The following is a 24,938-nucleotide window of genomic DNA, read 5'->3' as shown; positions in this document are numbered from 1 at the left end:
TCAACACCCTCTTAAGCTTTAGCCCCACCCGTCTCCTTTAAAAATTCTGATGTACAGTGGCTTGCGAAAGTATTCACCCCCCTTGGCATTTTCCCTATTTTATTGCCTTACAACCTGGAATTTAATTTATTTTCGGGGGGTGTTTTACCATTTGATTTACACAACATGCCTACCACTTTGAAGATGCAAAATATATATTTTTGTGAAATAAACAAGAAATATGACAAAAAAATGCCAAAAAAACCCAAACTTGAGCGTGCGTAACTATTCATCCCCCCACAACCCCCCCCCCCCCCCCAAAATTCAATACTTTGTCGAGCCACCTTTTGCAGCAATTACAGCTGCAAGTCTCTTGGGGTATGTCTTTTAGCTTGGCACATCTAGCCACTGGGATTTTTGCCCATTCTTCAAGGCAAAACTGCTCTAGCTCCTTCAAGTTGGATGGGTTCCACTGGTGTACAGCAATCTTTAAGTCATACCAGAGATTCTCAATTGGATTGAGGTCTGGGCTTTGACTAGGCCATTCCAAGACATTTAAATGTTTCCCCTTAAACCACTCGAGTGTTGCTTTAGCAGCATGCTTAGGGTTATTATCCTGCTGGAAGGTGAACCTCCGTCCCAGTCTCAAATCTCTGGAATTTCCCTGTATATAGCGCCATCCATCATTCCTTCAATTCTGACCAGTTTCCCAGTCCCTGCAGATGGAAAAACATCCACATAGCATGATGCTGCCACCACCATGTTTCCCTGTGGGAATGCTGTTCTCTGGGTGATGAGAGGTATTGGGTTTGCGCCAGACATAGTGTTTTCGTTGATAGACAAAAACAAAATTTTAGTCTCATCTGACCAGAGTACCTTCTTCCATATGTTTGGGGAGTGCCTTTTGGCAAACACCAAATGTGTTTTCTTATTTTTTTTTTAAGCAATGTATTTTTTATGGCCACTCTTCCCTAAAGCCCAGCTCTGTGGCGTGTACAGCTTAAAGTGGTCCTATGGACAGACACTCCCATCTCCGCTGTGGAGCTTTGCAGCTCCTTCAGGGTTATCTTTGATCTCTTTGTTGCCTCTGATTAATACCCTCCTTGCCTGGTCTGAGAGTTTTGGTGGGCGGCCCTCTCTTGGCAGGTTTGTTGTGGTGCCATATTCTTTCCATTTTTTTTAAATAATACATTTAATGGTGCTCCGTGGGATGTTTAAAGTTTCAGATATTTTTTTATAACCCAGCCCTGATCTGTACTCTCCACAACTTTGTCCCTGACCTGTTTGGAGAGCTCCTTGGTCTTCATGGTGCCGCTTGCTTGGTGGTGCCCCTTGCTTAGTGGTGTTGCAAACTCTGGGGCCTTTCAGAACAGGTGTGTGTGTGTGTATATATATATATATATATATACTGAGATCATGTGACAGATCATGTGACACTTAGCTTGCACACAGGTGGACTTTATTTAACTAATTATGTGACTTCTGAAGGTAATTGGTTGCACCAGATCTTATTTAGGGGCTTCATAGCAAAGGGGGTGAATACATATGCACGCACCACTTTTCCATTTTTTTATTTTACTTTTTGTAAACAAGTTATTTCTTTTCACTTCACCAATTTGGACTATTTTGTGTATGACCATTACATGAAATCCAAATAGAAATCAATTTAAATTACAGGTTGTAATGCAACAAAATAGGAAAATCGCCAAGGGGGATGAATACTTTTGCAAGGCAAAAAGTATTCATGCGAGTCAGCATGGCATTGTCCTCCAAAAAGTAGCCTCTACTTAAACTTTCCGATAGCAACTGAACAATTAAGGGCAGCAATGTTGTCGAGAGCTGTGGCAACACTTTTGCTGCTATCTTTCCAAAAATCTGCAGTAGCAAAGATGATCTTTATACTGACTAGTGAAGCCCCCATTCTGTGATAGATGGAAGCCTGTGACATGACAGACCAATCAGGACTCACCTCTCGGCATGTACAGCCCCACCATTATCTCAGCCAATCATGGCAGTCCAGGAAGGATCCTGTCTTTCTCCCTAGCTCAGTGCTGTCTCCTAGGCTGAACTAGGCTCGTAATTTAAAATGTTGTATTCATCTTTACAGATCACATATGAGTTTGTTATTAAGGCACATGAAAGTTCACATGTTCAAGAAGGCCTGCTGGCAGCGGAACATTGTACATGTACTTCAGAGGCAGCAGCTTAGACTGCTAGACCACCCCAGGCCACATGCTGTTTAAACTTTACACTGTAAAGAAGGAATCTACTGGAACTCCCAACACTGGTGCTCTCTCTATCATTAGTCAAATGTACACTATGTGATGTGATGGCTGAAAATGTCCCCTGAAGGGAAGATAGGATACTTCCTCCTCCATCTTTTGTCCCTCTTGTCACCTTCACCCACCATCCTACCCCTCTCCATCTGTCCCCAGTATGGAAGGCAGTATAGTACGTCTACCTGAAGTCATAGCTCTGAAGAAGCGCTACAGGGCCTATCTGTACCTGGATGAGGCCCACAGTATTGGGGCTTTGGGGCCAGGGGGCCGAGGTGTAGTCGACTACTTTGGTCTGGACCCCCGAGACGTGGACGTCATGATGGGGACGTTCACCAAGAGCTTCGGCGCCGCTGGGGGCTACATCGGAGGCAGGAAGGTGAGGAGGATTTAACATTGATTTAATGGAAAAGTTCACTTTTTTTGGAACCAAATCTGTATTTTGGATGGAAATGGCATGTTATAGAAGTGTCCAGACACTTTTGTTTGCGATTTCGCCTGGATTTGAAAAGCGTACCCCACCAGCGATAGACTTCCTCATGCTCATTCAGCAGTTGCAGGGGCACAGATAAAACATGAACAACGGCTCCAAAAACACCCAAATACGTCCTTTTCAAAACGGCAACGCTCTCAGGAAAGTGATGCAGGTCTTTTGATGTTGTACACACACTTGAAGTTGTTCACATGAAATTGTCTCATTCGGAACTTTCCCCGAAAAGGTATGTTCCATTTTGTGCCACTCATTTTATAGCCCGTGCACGCGCACAAGGAAAAGTATAGCTTGAGTCGCACAAGTTTTGAATCACACAACGTCCTTTACTGTTACTAAAACGTTTCAACCACGTTACAAATAAATGTTTCAGATACTGTAAATGTACCATATCAATATAAAAATATTACATATTAACAATACAGCAACATTAGAGAGAGGAGGGTGAAGAGCAACAGTGCACAATGTAGATATCTACTTTTATGCCAAGTGTGAAATCAGAAATGTATACTTTGTGTTGCAAATATACTAACCTCAGAATCGACAATAACATTCTGTTCTATTCTAGGAGTTGATGGAGTACCTGCGTTCCCACTCCCACAGTGCGGTGTACGCCGCGTCCATGTCACCTCCTGTCGTGGAGCAGATCATCGCTTCTATGAAGTGCATTATGGGGGAGGACGGGACGACGCTAGGTGAGTCCGACACGTAGAAACGCAGTAGATAGAGTGAAAAGCTGCTATTTCCCCCACACACACGGATACAATGAAATGCTATTTTGAAGACATTGCACTGAGCTGTAAAAGGTGTTAGAGGATGTTTTTGCCCTGTGTTTTCTGTTGGCCCATACCATGCTCCACCACAAGGGGGCGGCAGAAGCTTGTATAAGACGAGCATGGCAGAATGCTATCAACAGACAAACTTAGTTTCTGGACAGATACAGAGAGAGTGGGGTTCTGATTTACCTCCTGTGTGTGAGGTAATCAGTGTTCTATATTGGTGGAAACATACTGTACTTGCTATACCCAAGCTTGGGTAAACACTGACTATATAGTAGGCTATTTATCAGGTTTTAACTACAGTGCCATCAAATCAAGTGTATTGGTCGTGTACACCGATTTGCAGGTTATCGCAGGTGCAGCGAAATGCTTGTGTTTCTAGCTCTAACAGTGCAGTAATACCAAGCAATAATACATTTAAAAATACACACACAATCCAGAAAATATCAATAGTAATAAGGAAATTAATAAATATCAGAATGAGCTATGTCAGGGACCGGAACATGTGTGTGCGTGTGTGTGTGTCAAACGTTTCGGGTAGCCTTCCACCACCTTCCCACAATAAGTTGGGTGAATTTGGCCAATTCCTCCTGACAGAGCTGGTGTAACTGAGTCAGATATGTGTTATATATATATATATATATTATCAGTTGAAGTCGGAAGTTTACATACCCTTATGTTGGAGTCATTAAAACTAATTTTTTAACCACTCCACAAATTTCCTGTTAACAAACTATAGTTTTGGCAAGTCGGTTAGGACATCTACTTTTGTGCATGACACAAGTCATTTTTCCAACAGTTGTACAGACAGATTATTTCACTTATTGTATCAAAATTCCAGTGGGTCAGAAGTTTACATAGACTAAGTTGACTGTGCCTTCAAACAGCTTGGAAAATTCCAGAAAATTATGTCATTGGCTTTAGAAGCTTCTGATAGTCTAATTGACATAATTTGAGTCAATTGGAGGTGTACCTGTAGATGTATTTCAAGGCCTACATTCAAACTCAGTGCCTCTTTGACATCGTGGGAAAATCAATTGAAATCAGCCAAGACCTCAGAAAAAAATTGTAGACCTCCACAAGTCTGGTTCATCCTTGGGAGCAATTTCCAAATGCCTGAAGGAACCACGTTCATCTGTACAAACAATTGTACGCAAGTATAAACACCATGGGACCACGCAGCCGTCATACTGCTCAGGAAGGAGACGTGTTCTGTCTCCTAGAGATGAACGTACTTTGGTACGAAAAGTGCAAATCAATCCAAGAACAACAGCAAAGGACCTTGTGAAGATGCTGGAGGAAACGGGTACAAAAGTATCTATATCCACAGTAAAACGAGTCCTATATATATATAACCTGAAAGGTTGCTCGGCAAGGAAGAAGCCACTGCTTCAAAACCGCCATAAAAAAGCCAGACTACGGTTTGCAACTGTACATGGGGATGAAGATCATACTTTTTGGAGAAATGTCCTCTGGTCTGATGAAACAAAAATGGAACTGTTTGACCATAATGACCATCGTTATGTTTGGAGGAAAAAGGGAAAGGCTTGCAAGCTGAAGAACACCATCCCAACCATGAAGCACAGGGGTGGCAGCATCATGTTGTTGGGGTGCTTTGTTGCAGGAGGGACTGGTGCACTTCACAAAATAGATGGCATCAGGAGAAAGGAAAATTATCTGGGAATATTGAAGCAACATCTCAAGACATCAGTCAGGAATTTAAAGCTTGGTCGCAAATGGGTCTTCCAAATGGACAATGACCCCAAGCATACTTCCAAAGTTGTGGCAAAATGGCTTAAGGACAACAAAGTCAAGGTATTGGAGTGGCCATCACAAAGCCCTGACCTCAATCCTATAGAACATTTGTGGGCAGAACTGAAAAAGTGTGTGCGATCAAGGAGGCCTACAAATCTGACTCAGTTACACCAGCTCTGTCAGGAGGAATGGGCCAAAATTCACCCAACTTATTGTGGGAAGCTTGTGGAAGGCTACCCAAAACGTTTGACCCAAGTTAAACAATTTAAAGGCAATGCTACCAAATAATAATTGAGTGTATGTACACTTCTGACCCACTGGGAATGTGATGAAAGAAATAAAAGCTGAAATAAATAATTCTCTCCACTATTATTCTGACATTTCACGTTCTTAAAATAAAGTGGTGATCCTAACTGACCTAAGACAGGGAATTTTTACTTGATTAAATGTCAGGAATTGTGAAAAACTGAGTTTAAATGTATTTGGCTAAGGTTTATGTAAACTTCAACTATATATATGTATGTATGCATGTATGTATGTATGTATGTATGTATGTATATATATATATATATAGTGGGACTTCATGTCCCACTTCTCATGAACGTGATGGGTCGTTGCAGTGATGTATGACGGTGTGTTCATTGACGTCCAACAATCTGTTCAAATCAAATTCTATCGGTCACATACACATAATTAGCAGAAGTTATTGCGGGTGTAGTGAAATGTATGTGTTCCTAGCTCCAACAGTGCAGTAATATCGAACAATGCACAACAATACACAAATCTGAAAAGGTAAAAGAATGGAATTTAGAAATATATAAATATTAGGTTCTTGTTGTTCGAGAGCTGGAGCTTTGTAGGCCTACTTGCAGAGTAATCATTGCACAATTTCTCCATCAGTTTTTCGACATGGCATCTTGTAGTCTGTTTCTAGACATGCCAATAGGGCAACATTGAAGCCGACATCTTCTACCATTGACAATGGCTGCAAATCAACTGCGATCATTTCTGTAATCAGCGCTGTGATTTTGCTCACTCCGTCCCTTATCGCACTGCTGCCAGGAACGGGTTGGGTCTCACGGTGCCTCCCTTTCAGCATTGCACCTGTACTGCCACTGTAGCTCAATTCCACCTCGCAGAGTTTGTGTTTCACCACCTTCTCATTTAACTTCTCTAAGTATTGCCATACAGGACTTCACTGCTGTCTACTCTGTCTCACTCGCTGCCATTTTTATATATATATATATTTTTTTTTACTGTTAACGAGGATGACGTGCGGAGCGCTTCATCCGTGGCAAATCATTTGAAAGATGCAGATCTCCTACTAACGTTCAGCATTGTTGCGTTAGGTATTTGTGAAATGTTTATTTTACGCTTCATGATGATGATGATGATGGTTGGGGCCTGTTAGTGGTAGTTTTGTGATAACTGCACTGTTTTTCAGTTAGGGATTTTTTTTTCTAAACGTCAACGATCCCGATTTTGTTTAAACGTCACACCCCTAATGTATATAAATATGATGGCGTGTATAGACAGTATATGAATAGAGACGGTGTTTACAGCAGCAGTTGTATAGGATGAGCCATAACTAGTCTAGATTACAGTATATGCATATAAAGTGGGTGAAACAGTATGTAAACGTTATTAAAATAACCAGTGTTCAATGACTCTACATAGGGCAGCAGTCTCTTTGGTGCAGGGTAGTGTACCTGGTGGTAGCCAGCTAGAACAGTGACTAAGGTTCACGGCAGGGTACTGGGCGGAGGCTGGATAGTGGTGACTGTTTAATGGCCTGGACATAGAAACTCTTTCTCGGCCAACTGTACTGTCTCCACCTTCTAAATGTTAGCGGGGTGAACAGGCTGTGGCTCCAGTGGCTGAGGTTCTTAATGATTTTCTTGGCCTTCCTGTGACACAGGGTGCCGTAGATGTCCTGGAGCCTAATCATTCCAGGGTTTTTCCTTTTTTTTTATTACTATTTTCTACATTGTAGAATAATAGTGAAGACATCAACACTATGAAATAACACATGGAATAATTTAGTTACCAAAAAAGTGTTCAACAAATCAAAATATATTTGAGATTTTTCAAAGTAGCCACCCTTTGCCTTAATGACAGCTTTGCACACTCTTGGCATTTTCTCAACCAGCTTCATGAGGTAGTCACCTGGAATGCATTTCAATTAACAGCTGTGCCTTGTTGAAAGTGAATTTGTGTAATTTCTTTCCTCCTTAAAAGACTAGGGGGCGATATTTTAGTTTTTGGCTAAAAATACATACCCATTTGAAACTGCCTATTTCTCAGCCCCCAAAACTAGAATATGCATATAATTGTCAGTTTAGGATAGAAAACACTCTGAAGTTTCCAAAACTGTAAAAATGTTGTCTGTGAGTTAAACAGAACTGATATTGCAGGCTAAAACCTGAGGAAAATCCAATCAGGAAGTGCCCCTGTTCTTGAAACCTCTCTGTTCCTATGCATCCCTATTGCCCATATAAAGGGATATCAACCAGACTTCTTTTTCTATGGCTTCCCTAAGGTGTCAACAGCCTTTAGACATAGTTTCAGGCTTTTATTTTGAAGAATGAGCGTGAACGACCACATTGCATAAGTGGATAGCTGGGGGCTCTCAGAGTGACTTGTGCGCAAAAGAGAAAGGCAGCCATTGTTACTCCTGGTCCTAGTGAAAAGCCAACTGTCCCGGTTGATATATTATCGAATAGATATTTGAAAAACACCCTGAGGATGGATTATAAAAAGGCTAAGCTGTGTTTTGCAATATTGCACTTGTGATTTCATGAAATTATATTATATTATATACCTGTGGCGCTAGGCTAGGCTATGCTAGTCAGCGTTTCTGATGACAATTATCCCGGATCCGGGATGGGTGGTTCAGAAAGGTTAATGCTTTTGAGCCAATTAGTTGTGTTGTGACAAGGTAGGGTTTATATATTGACGATAGCCCTATTTGGTAAAAGACCAAGTCCATATTCAGGCAAGAACAGCTCACATAAGCAAAGAGAAACGACAGCCAATCATTACTTTAAGACATGAAGGTCAGTCAATCCGGAAAATTTCAATAACTTTTTAAAGATTCTTCAAGTGCAGTCGCAAAAACCATCAAGCTCTATGATGAAACTGGCTCTCATGAGGACCGCCACAGGAAAGGAAGGCCCAGAGTTACCTCTGCTGCAGGGGATAAGTTCATTAGAGTTACCAGCCTCAGAAATCGGCAATTAACTGCACCTCAGATTGCATCCCAAATAATTGCTTCGCAGAGTTCAAGTAACAGGCGTGAATCTGGCCTTCATGATTGAATTGCTGCAACGAAACCACTACTAAAGGACACAAGAGACTTGCTTGGGCCAAGAAACACAAGCAATAAATATTAGACCGGTGGAAATCTGTCCTTTGGTCTGATGAGTCCAAATTAGAGGTTTTTGGTTCCAACCGCCGTGTCTTTGTGAGATGCAAAGTAGGTGAACGGATGATCTCTGCATGTGTGGTTCCCACCGTGAAGCATGGAGGAGGAGGTGTGATGGTGTTTGGGTGCTTTGCTGGTGACACTGTCAATGATTTACTTAAAATTCATGCCACACTTAACCCACATGGCTACCACAACACTCTGCAGCGATACGCCATCCCATCTGGTTTGGGCTTAGTGGGACTATCATTTGTTTTTCAACAGGACAATGACCCAACACACCTCCAGGCTGTGTAAGGGCTATTTGACCAAGAAGAAGAGTGAGTGAGTGCTGCATCAGATGACCTGGCCTCCACAATCACCCGACCTCAACCCAATTGGGATGAGTTGAACCACAGATTGAAGGAAAAGCAGCCAACAAGTGCTCAGCATATGTGGGAACTCCTTCGAGACTGTCGGAAAAGCATTCCAGGTGAAGCTGGTTGAGAGAATGCCAAGAGTATGCAAAGCTGTAATCAAGTCAGTGTGGCTACTTTGAAGAATCTTAAATATAAAATATATTTTGATTAACACACATGATTCCATGTGTTATTTCATAGTTTTGATGTCTTCACTATTATTCTACAATGTAGAAATAGTACAAATAAAGAAAAACACTTGAATGAGTAGGTGTCCAAACTTTTGACTGGTTGGGTGTGTGTGTATGTACAATTATAAAAAATGTAAGGGTAAGCTTGAAATAGGCAGGGTCCGATTTGATTCCACAATTTAAGTTGAGCTTTTTCAATATTCCAGACAATCTATAGTTATTTCTGGTTGCTTATCAAAAGGCATCTGGCTTTGTAGTATACCCCTCTGCAGTACTGGCCATGGCTGCAGACACAGACACACACCCACACACTCACCCGCTTACTTTATTCATGTCACTGTCACTGCTTAGTGTTGCATAATTTTAATTTAAACATATTGTGAAAAAACTACAGTCCTCACATACTTTTTCCTCTCTCTGCACAATACATTCAGTACAGTCAACCCTAACCTTGAATCATCACTATTGTTTCACTTTCATGCTTTTGATGGAGGGAAAGAATGTAATGTGGGAGGTTTTTAGTTTCTGCCCTCTTCTGTTTTTCACCACTCATTAAATAAGAGTGATGGCTTCCACAGATGCACAGAGTCTTTCCAGGTACAATATCTAACCCAGAACCCCAACCAACCCCTCCAATATGGCAACAATTACCCAGCAGGCCACACTGATAGTTGAGAGGGCCTCACCAAAGGGCCTAACTCTCTCTCACACACACACTTTTGTACACGTGCAAGAACGAGGGCATTTACACACACTTTCATACACACACATGCCACTTAATCACGGCAGGACAACGACAACAAACAGTTGCTCTTGCCCTGTCTCCCCCAGGTGATGTGTGTGTGTGTGTGTGTGTGTGTGTGTCCGGGTTTCCGCTAGGAAAATGTGGAGCCGGACAACATGACGGGAAGATTTTAAATTTACCGTCCATTTGAGAAATGTAGTGGACCCATATGTATTGGGTGCATAACCCATTAGGGCGTCCACCTTCGGTGCTCAGAATGATAAAAAATATCACATTTAGATTATGGTAATACACCTGAACAGAACAGGCAACTCAGGTAATGAAGAAGCCAATAAAACGTCATTTTCAAACATTTGCAAAGAGGCAATTTGCGGGAAAAATACATTCTAAACAGAGCACCTGGGAAAGCGCCATTCTAAACAGAGCACCTGGGAAAGCGCCATTCTAAACAGAGCACCTGATAACGGTTCCATATGTGACAAAGATGGAAATACATTTGGATATATTTCCTATTTATACAGAAATAAATAATTCAAAATAAGTCCCCAGAAAGCATGTCTTTGCCACAGAGGACTCAAGGATCATTTGCTTATTTGAAACATTTCTGTGGATTGTTTCAAATCACAAGCCGTCAGTGAAAAGCATTTAAAATATGTCTGAAGATAATGTGTCTTGAGTATAATTTAAAATGTTGAGAAATGAAGAAGGGGAGGGTTGTTTGGCAAAGGTATGCAATGCATTCAAAAAGTATTCAGACCCCTTGACTTTTTCCACATTTTGTTATGTTACAGCCTTATTCTAAAATAAACACACAATACCCCATAATGCCAAATCAATAATAGGTTTAGGTAAAATCGGAAATATTACATTTACTTATGTTTTCAGACTCTTTACTCAGTACTTTGAAGCACCTTTGGCATTACAGATCAGGTCTTATTAGGTATGATGCTACAAGCTTGGCAAACCTGTAATTGAGGAGTTTCTCCCATTCTTTACTGCAGATCCTCTCAACCTCTGTCAGGTTGTATGGGGAGCGTTGTTGCACAGCTATTTTCAGGTCTCTCCAGAGATGTTCGATTGGGTTCAAGTCCGGGCTCTAGCTGGGCCACTCAAGGACATTCAGAGACTTGTCCCGAAGCCACTCCTGCGTTGTCTTGGCTGTGTGCTTTGGGTCGTTGTCTTGTTGGAAGGTGAACCTTTCCCCCAGTCTTGAGGTCCTGAGTGCTCTGGAGCAGGTTTTCATCAAGGATCTCTATATACTTTGGGCCGCTCCCCTCGATCCTGACTAGTCTCACAGTCCCTGCTACTGAATAATATCCCCACAGCATGATGCTGCCACCACCATGCTTCACTGTAGGGATGGTGCCAGGTTTCCTCCAGACGTGACGCTTGGCATTCAGGCCAAAGAGTTCAATCTTGGTTTCATCAGACCAGAGAATCGTATTTCTCATGGTCTGAGAGTCTTTAGGTGTCTTTTGGTAAACTCCAAGAGGGCTGCCATGTGCCTTTTACTGAGGAGTGGCGTTGTCTGGGCACTTTACCATAAAGGCCTGATAGTTGGCTTTCTGGAAGGTTCTCCAATCTCCACAGAGGAACTCTGGAGCTCTGTCAGACTGACCATCGGGTTCTTGGTCACCACCCTGACCAAGGCCCTTCTCCCCCGATTACTCAGTTTGACTGGGCGGCCTGCTCTAGGAAGAGTCTTGGTTGTTCCAAACTTTTTCCATTTAAGAATGGAGGCCACTGTGTTGTTGGGGATCTTCAATGCTGCAGAAATGTTTTGGTACCCTTCCCCAGATCTGTGCCTCGACACAATCCTGTCTCGGAACTCTACGGACAATTCCTTCGACCTCATGGCTTGGTTTTTGCTCTGACATGCACTGTCAACTGTGGGAACTTATATATATAGACAGGCGTGTGCCTTTCCAAATCATGTCCAATCAATTGAATTTACCACAGGTGGACTCCAATCAAGTTGTAGAAACATCTCAAGGATGATCAATGGAAACAGGATGCACCTGTGGTCAATTTCAAGTCTCATAGCAAGGAGTCTGAATACTTATGTAAGTAAGGTATCTGTTTTTTTATTGTTTATACATTTGCAAAAATGTCTAAACACCCGTTTTCATTTTGTCATTATGGGGTATTGTGTGTAGATTGATGAAGAAGAAAAAATGTTTAATGAATTTAAGAATAAGGCTGAAACGTAACAAAATGTGGAAAAAGTCAAGTGGTCTGAATACTTTCCGAATGCACTGTAGGCGAGTCTCCAGAATGGCTCAGCTGTCTCCTGCCAATTCTTGCGCATTCATTGTTTCCTTGTGTGAATTGTTTGCCCTTATTTGCCCTGATTATTCTTTTTTTTTAATCAATTCCCCATTACGTATGTCACCAGTAGTAAATGTACCGTTAATCCCTGTCATTTGGTTACATTTAATTTATTTGAATGCATGTATTAATTGCAGTCATTTACCGTTCTCATTCTCAGAGTGGAAACGTCGTTTGCAGAGTAACCATCTATGAAGTTTTGTAAATTTGTTCATTGTCTTTTGTTTGGAGTGCTCCATGTGAACATTGCGCATATGTCTGGTTTCTCTGTCCTGATAATGTTGGAGTGAGCCTGAGCACGCATAGCAGTACGTACCTGGCCTGCTGCTCAGAAATGTTGAAAGGTGTTTTTTATTATAATTTCTTTTTACATCCATTGTGAATGATAATATATTAAAAACTGTAGTTCCTCACAGTAAACTGTTGTACATATGAAAATCATAATTAGCACCCAGAACAGTAGATATGGTAAGAGAAATTGTAAGCTTGCCCAAACTTTGAACTCACCCGCAGCCTATGAAGTCTTTATAAAGTAATTGCCTCCAAGTTTCCATGGTCGGATTTTGCCTATAGGCTACTTTGAACCAAGGTGAGACATACCTCATAATATGAGGTAAAACATACAGGTTTCAAACAATGAAGTATATTTTCAAAATGCATACTGCCCCCAGCTCACGTTGTAAAGTGGTGGGTGACGCGCTGATAACCTGTTGCCTGCACTTGAATGGTGAATGAGAGGCGTGCTTCATTTACCAGTAGAGAAATAAAAATAGTAGCTATTTTTTCGTCGTTCACCAAAACAGTTTGTAACACGCGATTGCATTTAGAATCGTTGCTCAGTGAACGAATGGTCTTCTTAAAGCACATGTTTTACTCCAGCTGCAACCAGCTGAGGAGCAGCAGGAGAAATCCCACTCAAAATAGTCTGTATGCTGTGCACGTGTAGTTGTGTTGGATAAATAAGATGACGACTAACAAAAATACAACCAGGCCAATTTCATTTAAATTATGCAAATGTTCCTATAGACCGATAAGCATGACGGTCAAATTTATTTCCATCAATTAATTAAAAAAACTTTATTTTGCAATGGGATTTTTTTTATTGACGGAAACCATGGTGTGTGTGTGTGTTTGTGTGCATGCACATTCAAGCGTACGTTCAGTGACTGTGTTTCTGTAACATATGTGACATAGCCTTGCTCATGGTTGTCCACATCTCACCACTGATCTGATACACATATACTCCTGCCAGACAAAGACATTGCTCCTGCAGGCGATCCTACCCTTACTGCAGCCTCAGGAGGTTGACTACTGATCCTAGATCCTTTTTTCCACCCTTCAGTCACTGTATATAGAGAGCTGCTCCAAAGATGTCAAACACCTGTTGAAGGACACAGTGGCATACCTGGCTCTTTTCCTCGCCTCTCACTTACTTTGTGTGACAGCTAAGCTGTCCGTACCTGGCCCTCCTCCCCACCTCTCCCTTTGATTGACCACTGAGCTGACCATACCTTGAATCTGTCATTGACATCAGTGTATACAGCAAAATTGTGATGTTGTTGCCACAGTGACAGTCAGTCATGTGTTTAGCATAGTGGTGTCCTAATTGGCATTTTTAATGATCACTGTGTGTGTGTGAACTGGGTCATGACTGGAAAAGCAATCAAATTGGGGGAGGGGTCAATGTGTGTGTGTGTGTGTGTGTGCATGCCTGCATGAGTGTGTGCATTTATATAATGGTCTGTGTGTGCGTGCGGGATGCACAATGTAAAAACATTTCAGTTGGAGGTCGTATATAGGTGGCCGGATATCCTGTGGTTCCCCAGGGGGACCGACACCCTCTAAACCCCCATCAGGGTGGTCCTTCGATGGGCTAGAGGGGGATGCTTGCCCCCTCCCCCTTGATGTCACCACAGATGCACTCTTAGAGCAGAATCTGAAATAGAGAGGTGTGCGTGTAACTTGACCTTTCACAGACATGATCATGCATTGATAAGTGTAGGATTTGCGTGAAAATGAGTCACGTACATGTATCTCAAGTTAGGATGTGGCAATGTTCGTTCACAGTGCACATGAATGGGTGTCACAGACGACCACGTAGTCTCACTACCCATGTGTCAGCCTCAACGTTCTCCTCTGTTCTCGTCCCCTGTGTTGTTTCTCAGACTGCATCTTGGCCTTTTAGAGGTGACGTTAAGACCATCCATGCTTAGTTCTCACTCAACCTTCCAGTGTCCACAGATAAAACACTGAGATGAAGTTCATGGGGAAAACCATCAAAAGACCTTCACAACACGTCTCTCTCCTCTGTGTACCACAGATAATTAATCCTACACTATGTGGGAACGGGGCTTTTTTATATGCACACACACACACACACACACATACACATATATATGGTGTGACTTGGTTCTATTCATCCAGTGTAGTTTATACAGCGGGCCTAGCCAGGCAGTAGTACAGTAGAGCTATAACCCCTGGAGTTACAGGCCTGTAAAGTGGCCTTTTAAATGTGGTGTAAAAACACCCTCTCAGATCTATGGGCCAAACCCAGTCATTCTTCACGGATAGCCCAGGCCTTATCAGGACCACAGACCAGGGCAGTGTTCATTAGGACATGGTGTAGCAGAATAGTTATTGTTACGTAAGCTATGTATTTGTCCAATCTTCAGAATAGCCTACAGTTGGACGCATCTGTGCCTTTCGAGTAGTTCATATTGTTGGAGGACCTGTATCGCCAACCAAACCACTTTTATAATAGTGTTTTTGTATTGTCCGTGCTCCTGCCTTGATTGACGCATTAGTTGTCTATCTTTTTAATGTGTCATTTCTGCTGGTCAGGGCTCTCTTGCAAAAGAGACAGTTGTCTCAATGGGACTCGCTGGCTAAATAAAGGTGAAATAGCCATGTGGACAAGATGTTACTGAAAGAGAGACTGTGTTACCAGACCGTCATCAGTACAAGAAGCAGAGGTGGAGCCATCACTGCAAAGCACCAGCCAGCAAGCCTCGCACCCAGATAGACTAATTATAATCATGTATTCAACTTCTACAGGCAATACTATAAAGATGTATTGTATATCACTTGTGCAAAGCTGCTGTGATGGATCCAAGTTAGCTTCACAGGTGAATAAGATTTGAAGTGAAACGGCAAGACGTGGTTGAGTTAGATGTGCTATTATTCTTCGGATTGGTTTACAAAGCCGTTGTCACAGGATGATTAGTAAACTGTAATCCTAAAAACATGTTGATGGGATAAATATTATCTTTGGAGCCCAGGAGAAAGTCTTAAGAACAATCCCTGTTTCCACTCAGGGAAAACTCCCATTCGGGAATGCACACTGGTATTACGGTGTTCCCGGTGAAGTTGGGAGGTCTCGGTCACACCTGGGAGCATGTGGGTCTCATCTGGAGTGACGGCCAAGGCAGACAGGAAATGGGACGGAGATGCAGGAAGTGCGACGGATGGAAGGGAAATGGTACTCTAGTCTCTCTCCCCCCCCATCTTCAGTAGGGTACATGTCAGGGAAGCATGTATTTCTGAACATGGCCAACAATTTCGTGCCTTGATGAACATTGTGCTACTGCTCTACCAAGGACTGAACATGGCCAACAAGCGTGTGTCCTATTTACAGAAGCTTTTGTTCAATTCATTTGTTTTGATTCAAAATCTGTCTTCACTGGATTTGAATCCAGTTGGATGATTGAGTGGATTAAGACTGGATGGATCCGGGCTAGAAACAGGTTGTGCGTGATATCTGGTTGACATTGAGACGGGCCATACCAACTCCAGCCCATCCATCTCAGTGGCGGTGTTGACTTCCCCTGACTCCTGAGAAAGGTGGGGTCCAGAGTTAGTGATGTCAGACGTCTCTTCAGGACATTGAACTGTACATGAGATTGGAGAAGGTTGGTCTCTGAACGGTCTTGAATTTAGATGTGATTAACTCACTCTCCTTGCCTCATTCTGTCTCTACCTTGCATTTGTCTTTACTTTGCATGGTTTAGATACAGAATCCAGAGTCTTCTAAAGCTGTTTATCTTTCCATGGCTGTGTGTAAGTTTCCACTGTGTGTGTGAGTGAGTGAAAACCCGATTTTGCATGGACATTGCCATATAGAGCTTCCACCCCAGCTTCTTATTCTACTACTACTCAGAGATGTGTGTTAAGTTTTATTAGTCGTATGTACAGGATACACATGGTATACATCGTCCATTGAGATGCTTACGTGTGTGTGTTCTGACCATCTCTGCTTGTCAGAAGCCCTTGAACTGAAGCTGGTGTAGAAACCTCCAAAGCGCTGTGGGTGTTTTGTACTTATCCCTCCTTCTCCTCCTCCTCCTCTCCTCCCCCCATTCTCAGATGAGAAGGAAGTGAGGAGGAGCTTTCATCTGAAAGGGAAACAGCCCCTACATCTGGAAGCTCTTTCGCCCCTCCACCTCCCTCAATCCCTCTCCTTTTCCCCCTCCACCCCCCCCCCCTTCCTTCATCTCTCCCCCCCATCTTTCACTCCAGATCCTTTTGCCCCGTGTCTGGAAGGAGTTAAGTGTGTATGTGTACGTGTGTGTGCCCGTGCCACTGCGTACGTGTGTGTGTGTTGTGAAACTAGCTGTTGAAAGGGTACCCCAGAAAGATTTTCTTTGGAGAGCCCTGCACCCCATCCCCCTGGAGAGAGAACACTCTGACTGAAGAGCTTGAAGTCAGCGACCACTCACACACACACACACACACACACACACACACACTGCTCCCCCTGTAAGGCCTTATTGCTTTCAGATGGCCAGCCCTGCTCTGGGTCTTAATACATTTGTTCTCCTCACAGTTTATGTAGCTGATCACAGCTCTGGAGGGGAAAGGCTGGGTTCATTAGGGAAATGGCTGGAGAACATGGCAACGAGTATGTGCTTGTGTGAGGGTGAACGTGAGTAAGAGAGACATTGTGTTATTTTTCTCCTATTCTCTCCTCCTTCTCCCTCCCCTCCTTTTTCTCTCGCTTTCTTTCTCTCTCTCTCTCTCTCTCTCTCTCTCTCTCTACACTCTCTACACTCTCTACACTCTCTCTCTCTACACTCTCTACACTCTCTCTCTCTACACTCTCACCCTCAGCAGTGGCAGTAGTCTTGTGTATTGGTGGGCAGTGCCAAGTGTCCAGTATCAGTTGAAACACAACACACAGCTCTATTAGGACGATGAGAGGATAGTGACTCAGAACCAGACCAAGCAGCCTGCTGCCATTTGTTTTCATCAAGGTCATTATCGATTCGGGACAGCCCTAAGTGATTCTCTCTGCCCAGTGTGCAAGTCATCTCTGGCATGCAATGGGCTGACTGACCATGCAGGATGGATATATACACACAGTGATAATACTGTGCTGTCAGTCCTGCGCCGTCGGGTATATACTTTCCCACAGTGTGTGTGAGCAGCCGGAGGAGAGGGAGAGAGAGGGGGATGGAGTCGAAAGGGTGGGAATATGTTTTCAGGGGGGTTGTGTGCAGAGTTATCTATCCAAAATGGAGATGTATGGTTAACCCACTTCTCCAAGCAAAGAACAAACATCCAAAAAATGTACATGATCAAATGCTAATCTTAGAATCAACTATTAAAGACTACCAGAACCCACTGGATCCTCCAGTTACATTGAATGAACTACAGGACAATATACAAACCCTCCAACCCAAAAAGGCCTGTGGTGTTGATGGTATCCTCAATGAAATGATAAAATATACAGACCACAAATTCCAATTGGCTATACTTAAACTCTTTAACATCATCCTTCACTCTGGCATCTTCCCAAATATTTGGAACCAAGGACTGATCACCCCAATCCACAAAAGTGGAGACAAATTTGACCCCAATAACTACCGTGGGATATGCGTCAACAGCAACCTTAAAAATCCTCTGCATTATCATTAACAGCAGACTAGTTCATTTCCTCACTGAAAACAATGTACTGAGCAAATGTCAAATTGGCTTTTTACCAAATTACCGTACGACAGACAACGTATTCACCCTGCACACCCTAATTGACAAACAAACAAACAAACCAAAACAAAGGCAAAGTCTTTTCATGCTTTTGACTCAATTTGGCATGAGGGTCTGCTATACAAATTGATGGAAAGTGGTGTTGGGGGGGGGGAAATACAACATTATAAAATACATGTACACAAACAACAAGTGTGTGGTTAAAATGGGCAAAAAACACATTTCTTTCCACAGGGCCATGGGGTGAGACAAGGATGCAGCTTAAGCCCCACCCTCTTCAACATATATATCAACGGATTGGCGAGGGCACTAAAACAGTCTGCAGCACCCGGCCTCACCCTACTAGAATCTGAAGTCAAATGTCTACTGTTTGCTGATGATCGGGTGCTTCTGTCACCAAGCAAGGGCCTACAGCAGCACCTAGATCTTCTGCACATATGCTGTCAGACCTGGGCCCTGACAGTAAATCTCAGTAAGACAACAAATAATGGTGTTCCAAAAACACCGTTGCCCTAGAACACACAAACTATACATACCTCGGCCTAAACGTCAGCGGCCACAGGTAACTTCCACAAAGCTGTAAACGAGCTGAGAAACGAGGCAAGAAGGGCCTTCTATGCCATTCAAAGGAACATAACATTTGACATACCAATTAGGATCTGGCTAAGAATACTTGGATCAGTTATAGAACCTACTGCCCTTTTATGGTTGTGAGGTCTGGGGTCCGCTCACCAACCAAGAATTCACAAAATGGGACAAACACCAAATTTAGAGACTGCATGCAGAATTCTGCAAAAATATCCTCAGTGTACAACGTAAAACACCAAATAATGCATGCAGAGCAGAATTAGGCCAATACCTGCTAATTATCAAAATCCAGAAGAGCCGTTCAATTCTACAACCACCTAAATGGAAGCAATTCCCAAACCTTCCATAACAAAGCCATCACCTACAGAGAGATGAACCTGGAGAAGAGCAAGCTGGTCCTGGGGCTCTGATCACAAACAGACCCAGGACCGCAACACAATTGGACCCAAACAAATCATGAGAAAACAAAAATATTATTACTTGAGACATTGGAAAGAATTAACAAAAAAACAGCAAACTAGAATACTATTTGGCCCTAAACAGAGAGTACACAGTGGCAGAATACTTGACCACTGTGACTGACCCAAACTTAAGGAAAGCTTTGACTATGTACAGACTCAGTGAGCGTAGCCTTGCTATTGATAAAGGCCACCGTAGGCAGACCTGGCTCTCAAGAGAAGACAGGCTATGTGCACACTGCCCACAAAATGAGGTGGAAACTGAGCTGCGCTTCCTAACCTCCTGCCAAATGTATGCCCAAATTAGAGACGCATATTTCCCTCAGATTACACAGATCCACAAATAATTCAAAAACAAACCCAATTTGAATAAACTCACATCTATTGGGTGAAATACCACAGTGTGCCATCAACCAGTGAGTCACTTGATTTGGCAATGTTAGCATATGTTTCCGGGGGGGGGGGGGGAGCTATCCCCCCTTAATCAGCCAATCAAGTCAACTTTCATATATGTTATACACACGTCGAGTCCAATGATCCCCTGTCACGTTCCCACACTTGTCGCTTTCCCTCTTTTCCTCTCGCTCAAGTGATTGCTGCTCCCCCCCCCCGTTTCAGCAAAAACGTCAGCATTCCATAAACCAATCCTGACGTGTGTATGTGTCACTCTCTAATGTGTAGCTCTCAATTGGGGATGATGTGTTTTGTTGGGAATGTGTCACCGCAAAGTGACTTGAAGGCGTCACTTAGCGCATCTGGCCAACGGCGGCGGAGGGGAGACTAGCAGGGGGGAATCATCAGGGAAGGGGAATTCCTGGGCCCGAGTCCTTAGCATGCGCGGAATATTTGACAAGTGAGAACCCGAGGCGTGCAGAAATGCAAGCTGGCCCTCCGAAACTGTTCCGTCCGCCTCATAGCCAATAAAGGAACAGGCGGAATTCTTCTCTCCCTCAATATTACTGCGAGGAGCTTGGTTAGAAAGTGTGTTGACCTCCTTTCAAAAGGATGATGTAGATGTGTGTACCAATGTGTATGTACAAGTTGTAATCAATTGGCTCGTAATGCTTTCAGCCCTTGAAGCACACACAGACCCTTTCACATACACACACACACACACACACACACACACACACACACACACATAGGCTTGCGTACACAGACAGACAGACAGACAGACTACCTGTATCCCCAATGCTGTGTAGGAATAGATAGAGATCTGCAGTATATGCCTGGGGCATGAGGGTCTGTCTTGAGCTCAACCAGTCTGATAAAGGCTACAGCCAGATGGTAACAGAGAGACAGACGGGGTTAACATCAGCTGTCTGTCTGTCTGTCTGTCTGTCTGTCTGTCTGTCTGTCTGTCTGTCTGTCTGTCTGTCTGGACAGAGGACAAACCACTGGAGGTTGTTACTGTGTAATCTTAGAAAGAGTTTTAACCAACATTGAGTAGGTTCAGGCTTTAGCTACTCATTTTTAAATCCTTAAATTCACCCCAACCTCTGTGTGTGTGTGTGTGTGTGTGTGTGTGTGTGTGTGTGTGTGTGTGTGTGTGTGTGTGTGTGTGTGTGTGTCCAGGTCGTGATCGCGTGCAGCAGTTGGCAGAGAACACGTTGTATTTCCGTCGGAGACTGACAGAGATGGGCTTTATCATCTACGGAAACAACGACTCGCCCGTAGTTCCCATGATGCTCTACATGCCGGCCAAGATCGGGTGAGTCAGCCCTGGCATCCATAGTTTAATCTATGAATATGAGAGGTTGCCTTTCCCCAGCCCCATTCCTCAACTTTATAGTAAACCAAGTGGCTTGAATGCAGTTTCGTTTTTCAAATTAGGCTCAAAACTTTAAATGCATATTTGGCTCGCTTTCTCTCTCGCTCTCTCTTTATGCTTCTCTCTCGCTCTCTCTTTATGCTTCTCTATCTCTCTGTCTCTCGCTCTCTCTTTCTCTCAGGGCGTTTGGTCGAGAGATGCTGAAGAGGAACATCGGGGTGGTGGTGGTGGGCTTTCCAGCCACACCCATCATCGAGTCCAGAGCACGATTCTGTATCTCTGCCGCTCACACCAAAGACGTGCTCGACACGGTAACTATCCCCCCCAAGCTTGGCACAAAATGGCTACCTTTTTCACACCAAAGACATAAAGAGCGTACACTCATGGTCCTGTGTCCTTCCGTTCTTTCTTCCATTCTATAGCTTCCTCTTCCTAGTGCAGCGTTTCCCAAACTCGGGTACAGGACCCCATGTGGGGTCACCAGATTGAAAAATGGGGTGGGTAGAGAAAATAAAACTTACCTTGGTAGGTTACCCCCCATCCCCCTTAGTGGTGGGTGTATGTAAGTGTGACCTCCCCTTCCCTCATTGCTGGCATTAGATCAAACAGCCTCTCTTAATCTCTCTCTCCCCCAGGACTCCCCATTTAACTTTGCTGAAAAGCACACTCACTCTGCCTCCACCTCTTTTTTTTATCCTCTTTTAACTTCTCTTTCACAATGGCCTGTACCCCCTCTCTCCTCCCCCTAGAACCCAAACCACCCTTTGATGTGACGTTATCTGTTTTCACATTGAGTCTAGGGCTGGGCGGTATACCGTATTTTATGATATACCGGTATTGATGCAGGGACCGGTTTAGGTTTTTACTTAACCTTCTATACTGGTATTTGAATGTTTGGTTTGTTAAATGTGATATGCCATTTGTAATGTCAATTTGTATAGTTTACTTCGCTACTTGAGTAATCTCTCTCCGCTCTTTCTCTCCGTGCCACTTTCCACACAAAACTAGCCACGCCCTCTGTCACTCAAGGAACGCATAAAATGTTCCTCAACCATGAGACACTTGCGTTCAGTCTGCATAGTCAATGTAGCACATGCAACAATGTTGATGACAGCAATGCTGTTTTCCCTTTGCTTCTTAATATAAACCCACTAGCGTTCTTTAATGACGCTATTCGTTTGTGTTTCTCACATCAGCAAACAGCTAGTTTGTCTTTTCTTAGCAAGTTGCGCTAAATCTTGTGAGACGCTAATTGTTAGCTGCTAATAGCTAGCTAGCTAGCTAATAAATGTACTGCTTAAGAGCAAAAGTAGCTAGCTAATACAGCCTGATACAGTGATGGTGTAGACTTAAATCAGCATGTTGTTTGTGCAACAGGACTTTCACTTTTAGTTGAATAGTTTTCTATGAACGTATCTTTACTTTTACTCAAGTATGACAATTGGGTACTTTTTTCACCACTGCAATTGAGTGCAGGAAATGCAGAAATGATAAAGGTGCTAAAATTTGTTTTGGTTGAATTGAACACTATAAAACAATCATAATGGAGAAAGACTAATTGAAATCACTTAGAATGTATGTGTTGCCACCCTAGGATCACTCACTACTCATAAGGGGGCGGCAGGTAGCCTAGTGGTTAGAGCGTTGGACTAGTAATCGGAAGGTTGCAAGATCGGTAAAAATCTGTCGTTCTGCCCCTGAACAAGGCAGTTAACCCACTAGTCCAACGCTCTAACCACTTTAAATAAAGGTAAAATAAAAAATATATGTAGACCTTGTTATTATTCAAAAACTAAAAATACCATCCATTTTTTTTTTTTTTTAATACCGTGATATAATATTTTGGCCATATCGCCCAGCCCTAATTGAGTCACACATTTTTACATTTTCTTCCTCAAGTTCTTATTCACGTTTTGTATTTCATCGTAGTTGTAACTAGACTCGTGCTTATATAAAGCTCAGTCAGTGGTTTTGGGAGAGATCAAAAGTTGACTAGAGTGGGATTTACCTCAGGAAGTGATTTGAATTTAAAATTCAAAAATGAAAAATAAAAATAAAGCTTTTTTTATTGAGAATTCAAAGGAAAAAAAGTTTTGTTGAATTGGAATTTCAGTTTATTTCCTGAATTTACTTCTTTCAATTCGTATCGACTCCAACCTTGGTGGAGGGAGTGATGGAGTGAGGGCTTCCACTTGCCCATAATGCTCTCTGATACGCTCTTGCCATCCACAGCAGCTCCAATGTATCTGTCTTTCTCTCTACTTTCTTCTATCTCACGCACTCCTTCTCTCCCATACATTTTCCATCACTCCTTTTTCACGTAAAGCAGTGCTTTCCTTGTCTGTCTTTCTCTCACACTCTCTCTCTCTGTTCCCCTCTTGCTCTGGCCCTTTCTCTCTCTCATATATCTACAGTTGAAGTCGGAGGTTTACATACACAGCCAAATACATTTAAACTCAGTTTTTCACAATTCCTGACATTTTTCCAAGTAAAAAATCCCTGTCTTAGGTCAGGTAGGATCACCACTTTATTTTAAGAATGTGAAATGTCAGAATAATAGTAGAGAATGATTTATTTCAGCCTTTATTTCTTTCATCACATTCCCAGTGGGTCAGAAGTTTACATACAATCAATTAGTATTTGGTAGCATTGCCTTTAAACTGTTTAACTTGGGTCAAACATTTCCACAAGCTTCCCACAATAAGTTGGGTGAATTTTGGCCCATTCCTCCTGACAGAGCTGGTGTAACTGAGTCAGATTTGTAGGCCTCCTTGCTCGCACACACTCTTTCAGTTCTGCCCACAAATGTTCTATATGATTGAGGTCAGGGCTTTGTGATGGCCACTCCAATACCTTGACTTTGTTGTCCTTAAGCCATTTTGCCACAACTTTGGAAGTATGCTTGGGGTCAATGTCCGTTTGGAAGACCCATTTGCGACCAAGCTTTAAATTTCTGACTGATGTCTTGAGATGTTGCTTCAGTATATCCACATCATTTTCCTTTCTCACGATGCCGTCTATTTTGTGAAGTGCACCAGTCCCTCCTGCAGCAAAGCACCCCCACAACATGATGCTGCACCCCCGTGCTTCACGGTTGGGATGGTGTTCTTCGGCTTGCAAGCCTCCCCCTTTTTCCTCCAAACATTACGATGGTCATTATGGCCAAACAGTTCTATTTTTGTTTCATCAGGCCAGAGGACATTTCTCCAAAAAGTACGATCTTTGTCCACATGTGCAGTTGCAAACCGTAGTCATGCTTTTTTATGGTGGTTTTGGAGCAGTGGCTTCTGCCTTGCTGAGCGGCCTTTCAGGTTATGTCGATATAGGACTCGTTTTACTGTGGATATAGATACTTTCGTACCCGTTTCCTCCAGCATCTTCACAAGGTCCTTTGCTGTTCTTCTGGGATTGATTTGCACTTTTCGCACCAAAGTACGTTCATCTCTAGGAGACAGAACACGTCTCTTTCCTGAGCGGTATCACGGCTGCATGATCCCATGGTGTTTATACTTGGGTACTATTGTTTGTACAGATGAACGTGATACCTTCAGGCGTTTGGAAATTGCTCCCAAGGATGGACCAGACTTGTGGAGGTCTTTTTTCTGAGGTCTTGGCTGATTTCTTTAGATTTTCCCATGATGTCCCATGATGTCAAGCAAAGAGGCACTGAGTTTGAAGTTAGGCCTTGAAATACATCCACAGGTACACCTCCACTTGACTCAAATGATGTCAATTAGCCTATCAGAAGCTTCTAAAGCCATTACATCATTTTCT

At 43.0% G+C, this 24,938-nt stretch overlaps 1 protein-coding gene across 2 annotated transcripts in view; it reads left to right on the top strand.

The window, feature by feature from the left end:
• The window catches only part of sptlc2a (serine palmitoyltransferase, long chain base subunit 2a), a 46,725-nt gene that overhangs the window by 20,718 nt on the left and 1,069 nt on the right, over nucleotides 1–24,938 (top strand). Inside the window, exons 8-12 of one of the 2 annotated variants that reach the window (XM_071365122.1) lie at nucleotides 2,415–2,634; nucleotides 3,314–3,440; nucleotides 20,969–21,104; nucleotides 21,346–21,475; nucleotides 21,587–21,661. In XM_071365122.1, coding sequence (XP_071221223.1) covers nucleotides 2,415–2,634; nucleotides 3,314–3,440; nucleotides 20,969–21,104; nucleotides 21,346–21,475; nucleotides 21,587–21,661 — 688 coding nt within the window. The remainder of the gene's footprint in view (nucleotides 1–2,414; nucleotides 2,635–3,313; nucleotides 3,441–20,968; nucleotides 21,105–21,345; nucleotides 21,476–21,586; nucleotides 21,662–24,938) is intronic. The other variant, XM_071365123.1, reaches the window with a different exon arrangement.

The sequence above is a fragment of the Salvelinus alpinus genome, chromosome 25, assembly GCF_045679555.1.
Source record: "Salvelinus alpinus chromosome 25, SLU_Salpinus.1, whole genome shotgun sequence".
In the NCBI taxonomy this organism is placed as follows: domain Eukaryota; kingdom Metazoa; phylum Chordata; class Actinopteri; order Salmoniformes; family Salmonidae; genus Salvelinus; species Salvelinus alpinus.
This window is presented reverse-complemented; position numbering and strand designations above follow the sequence as displayed.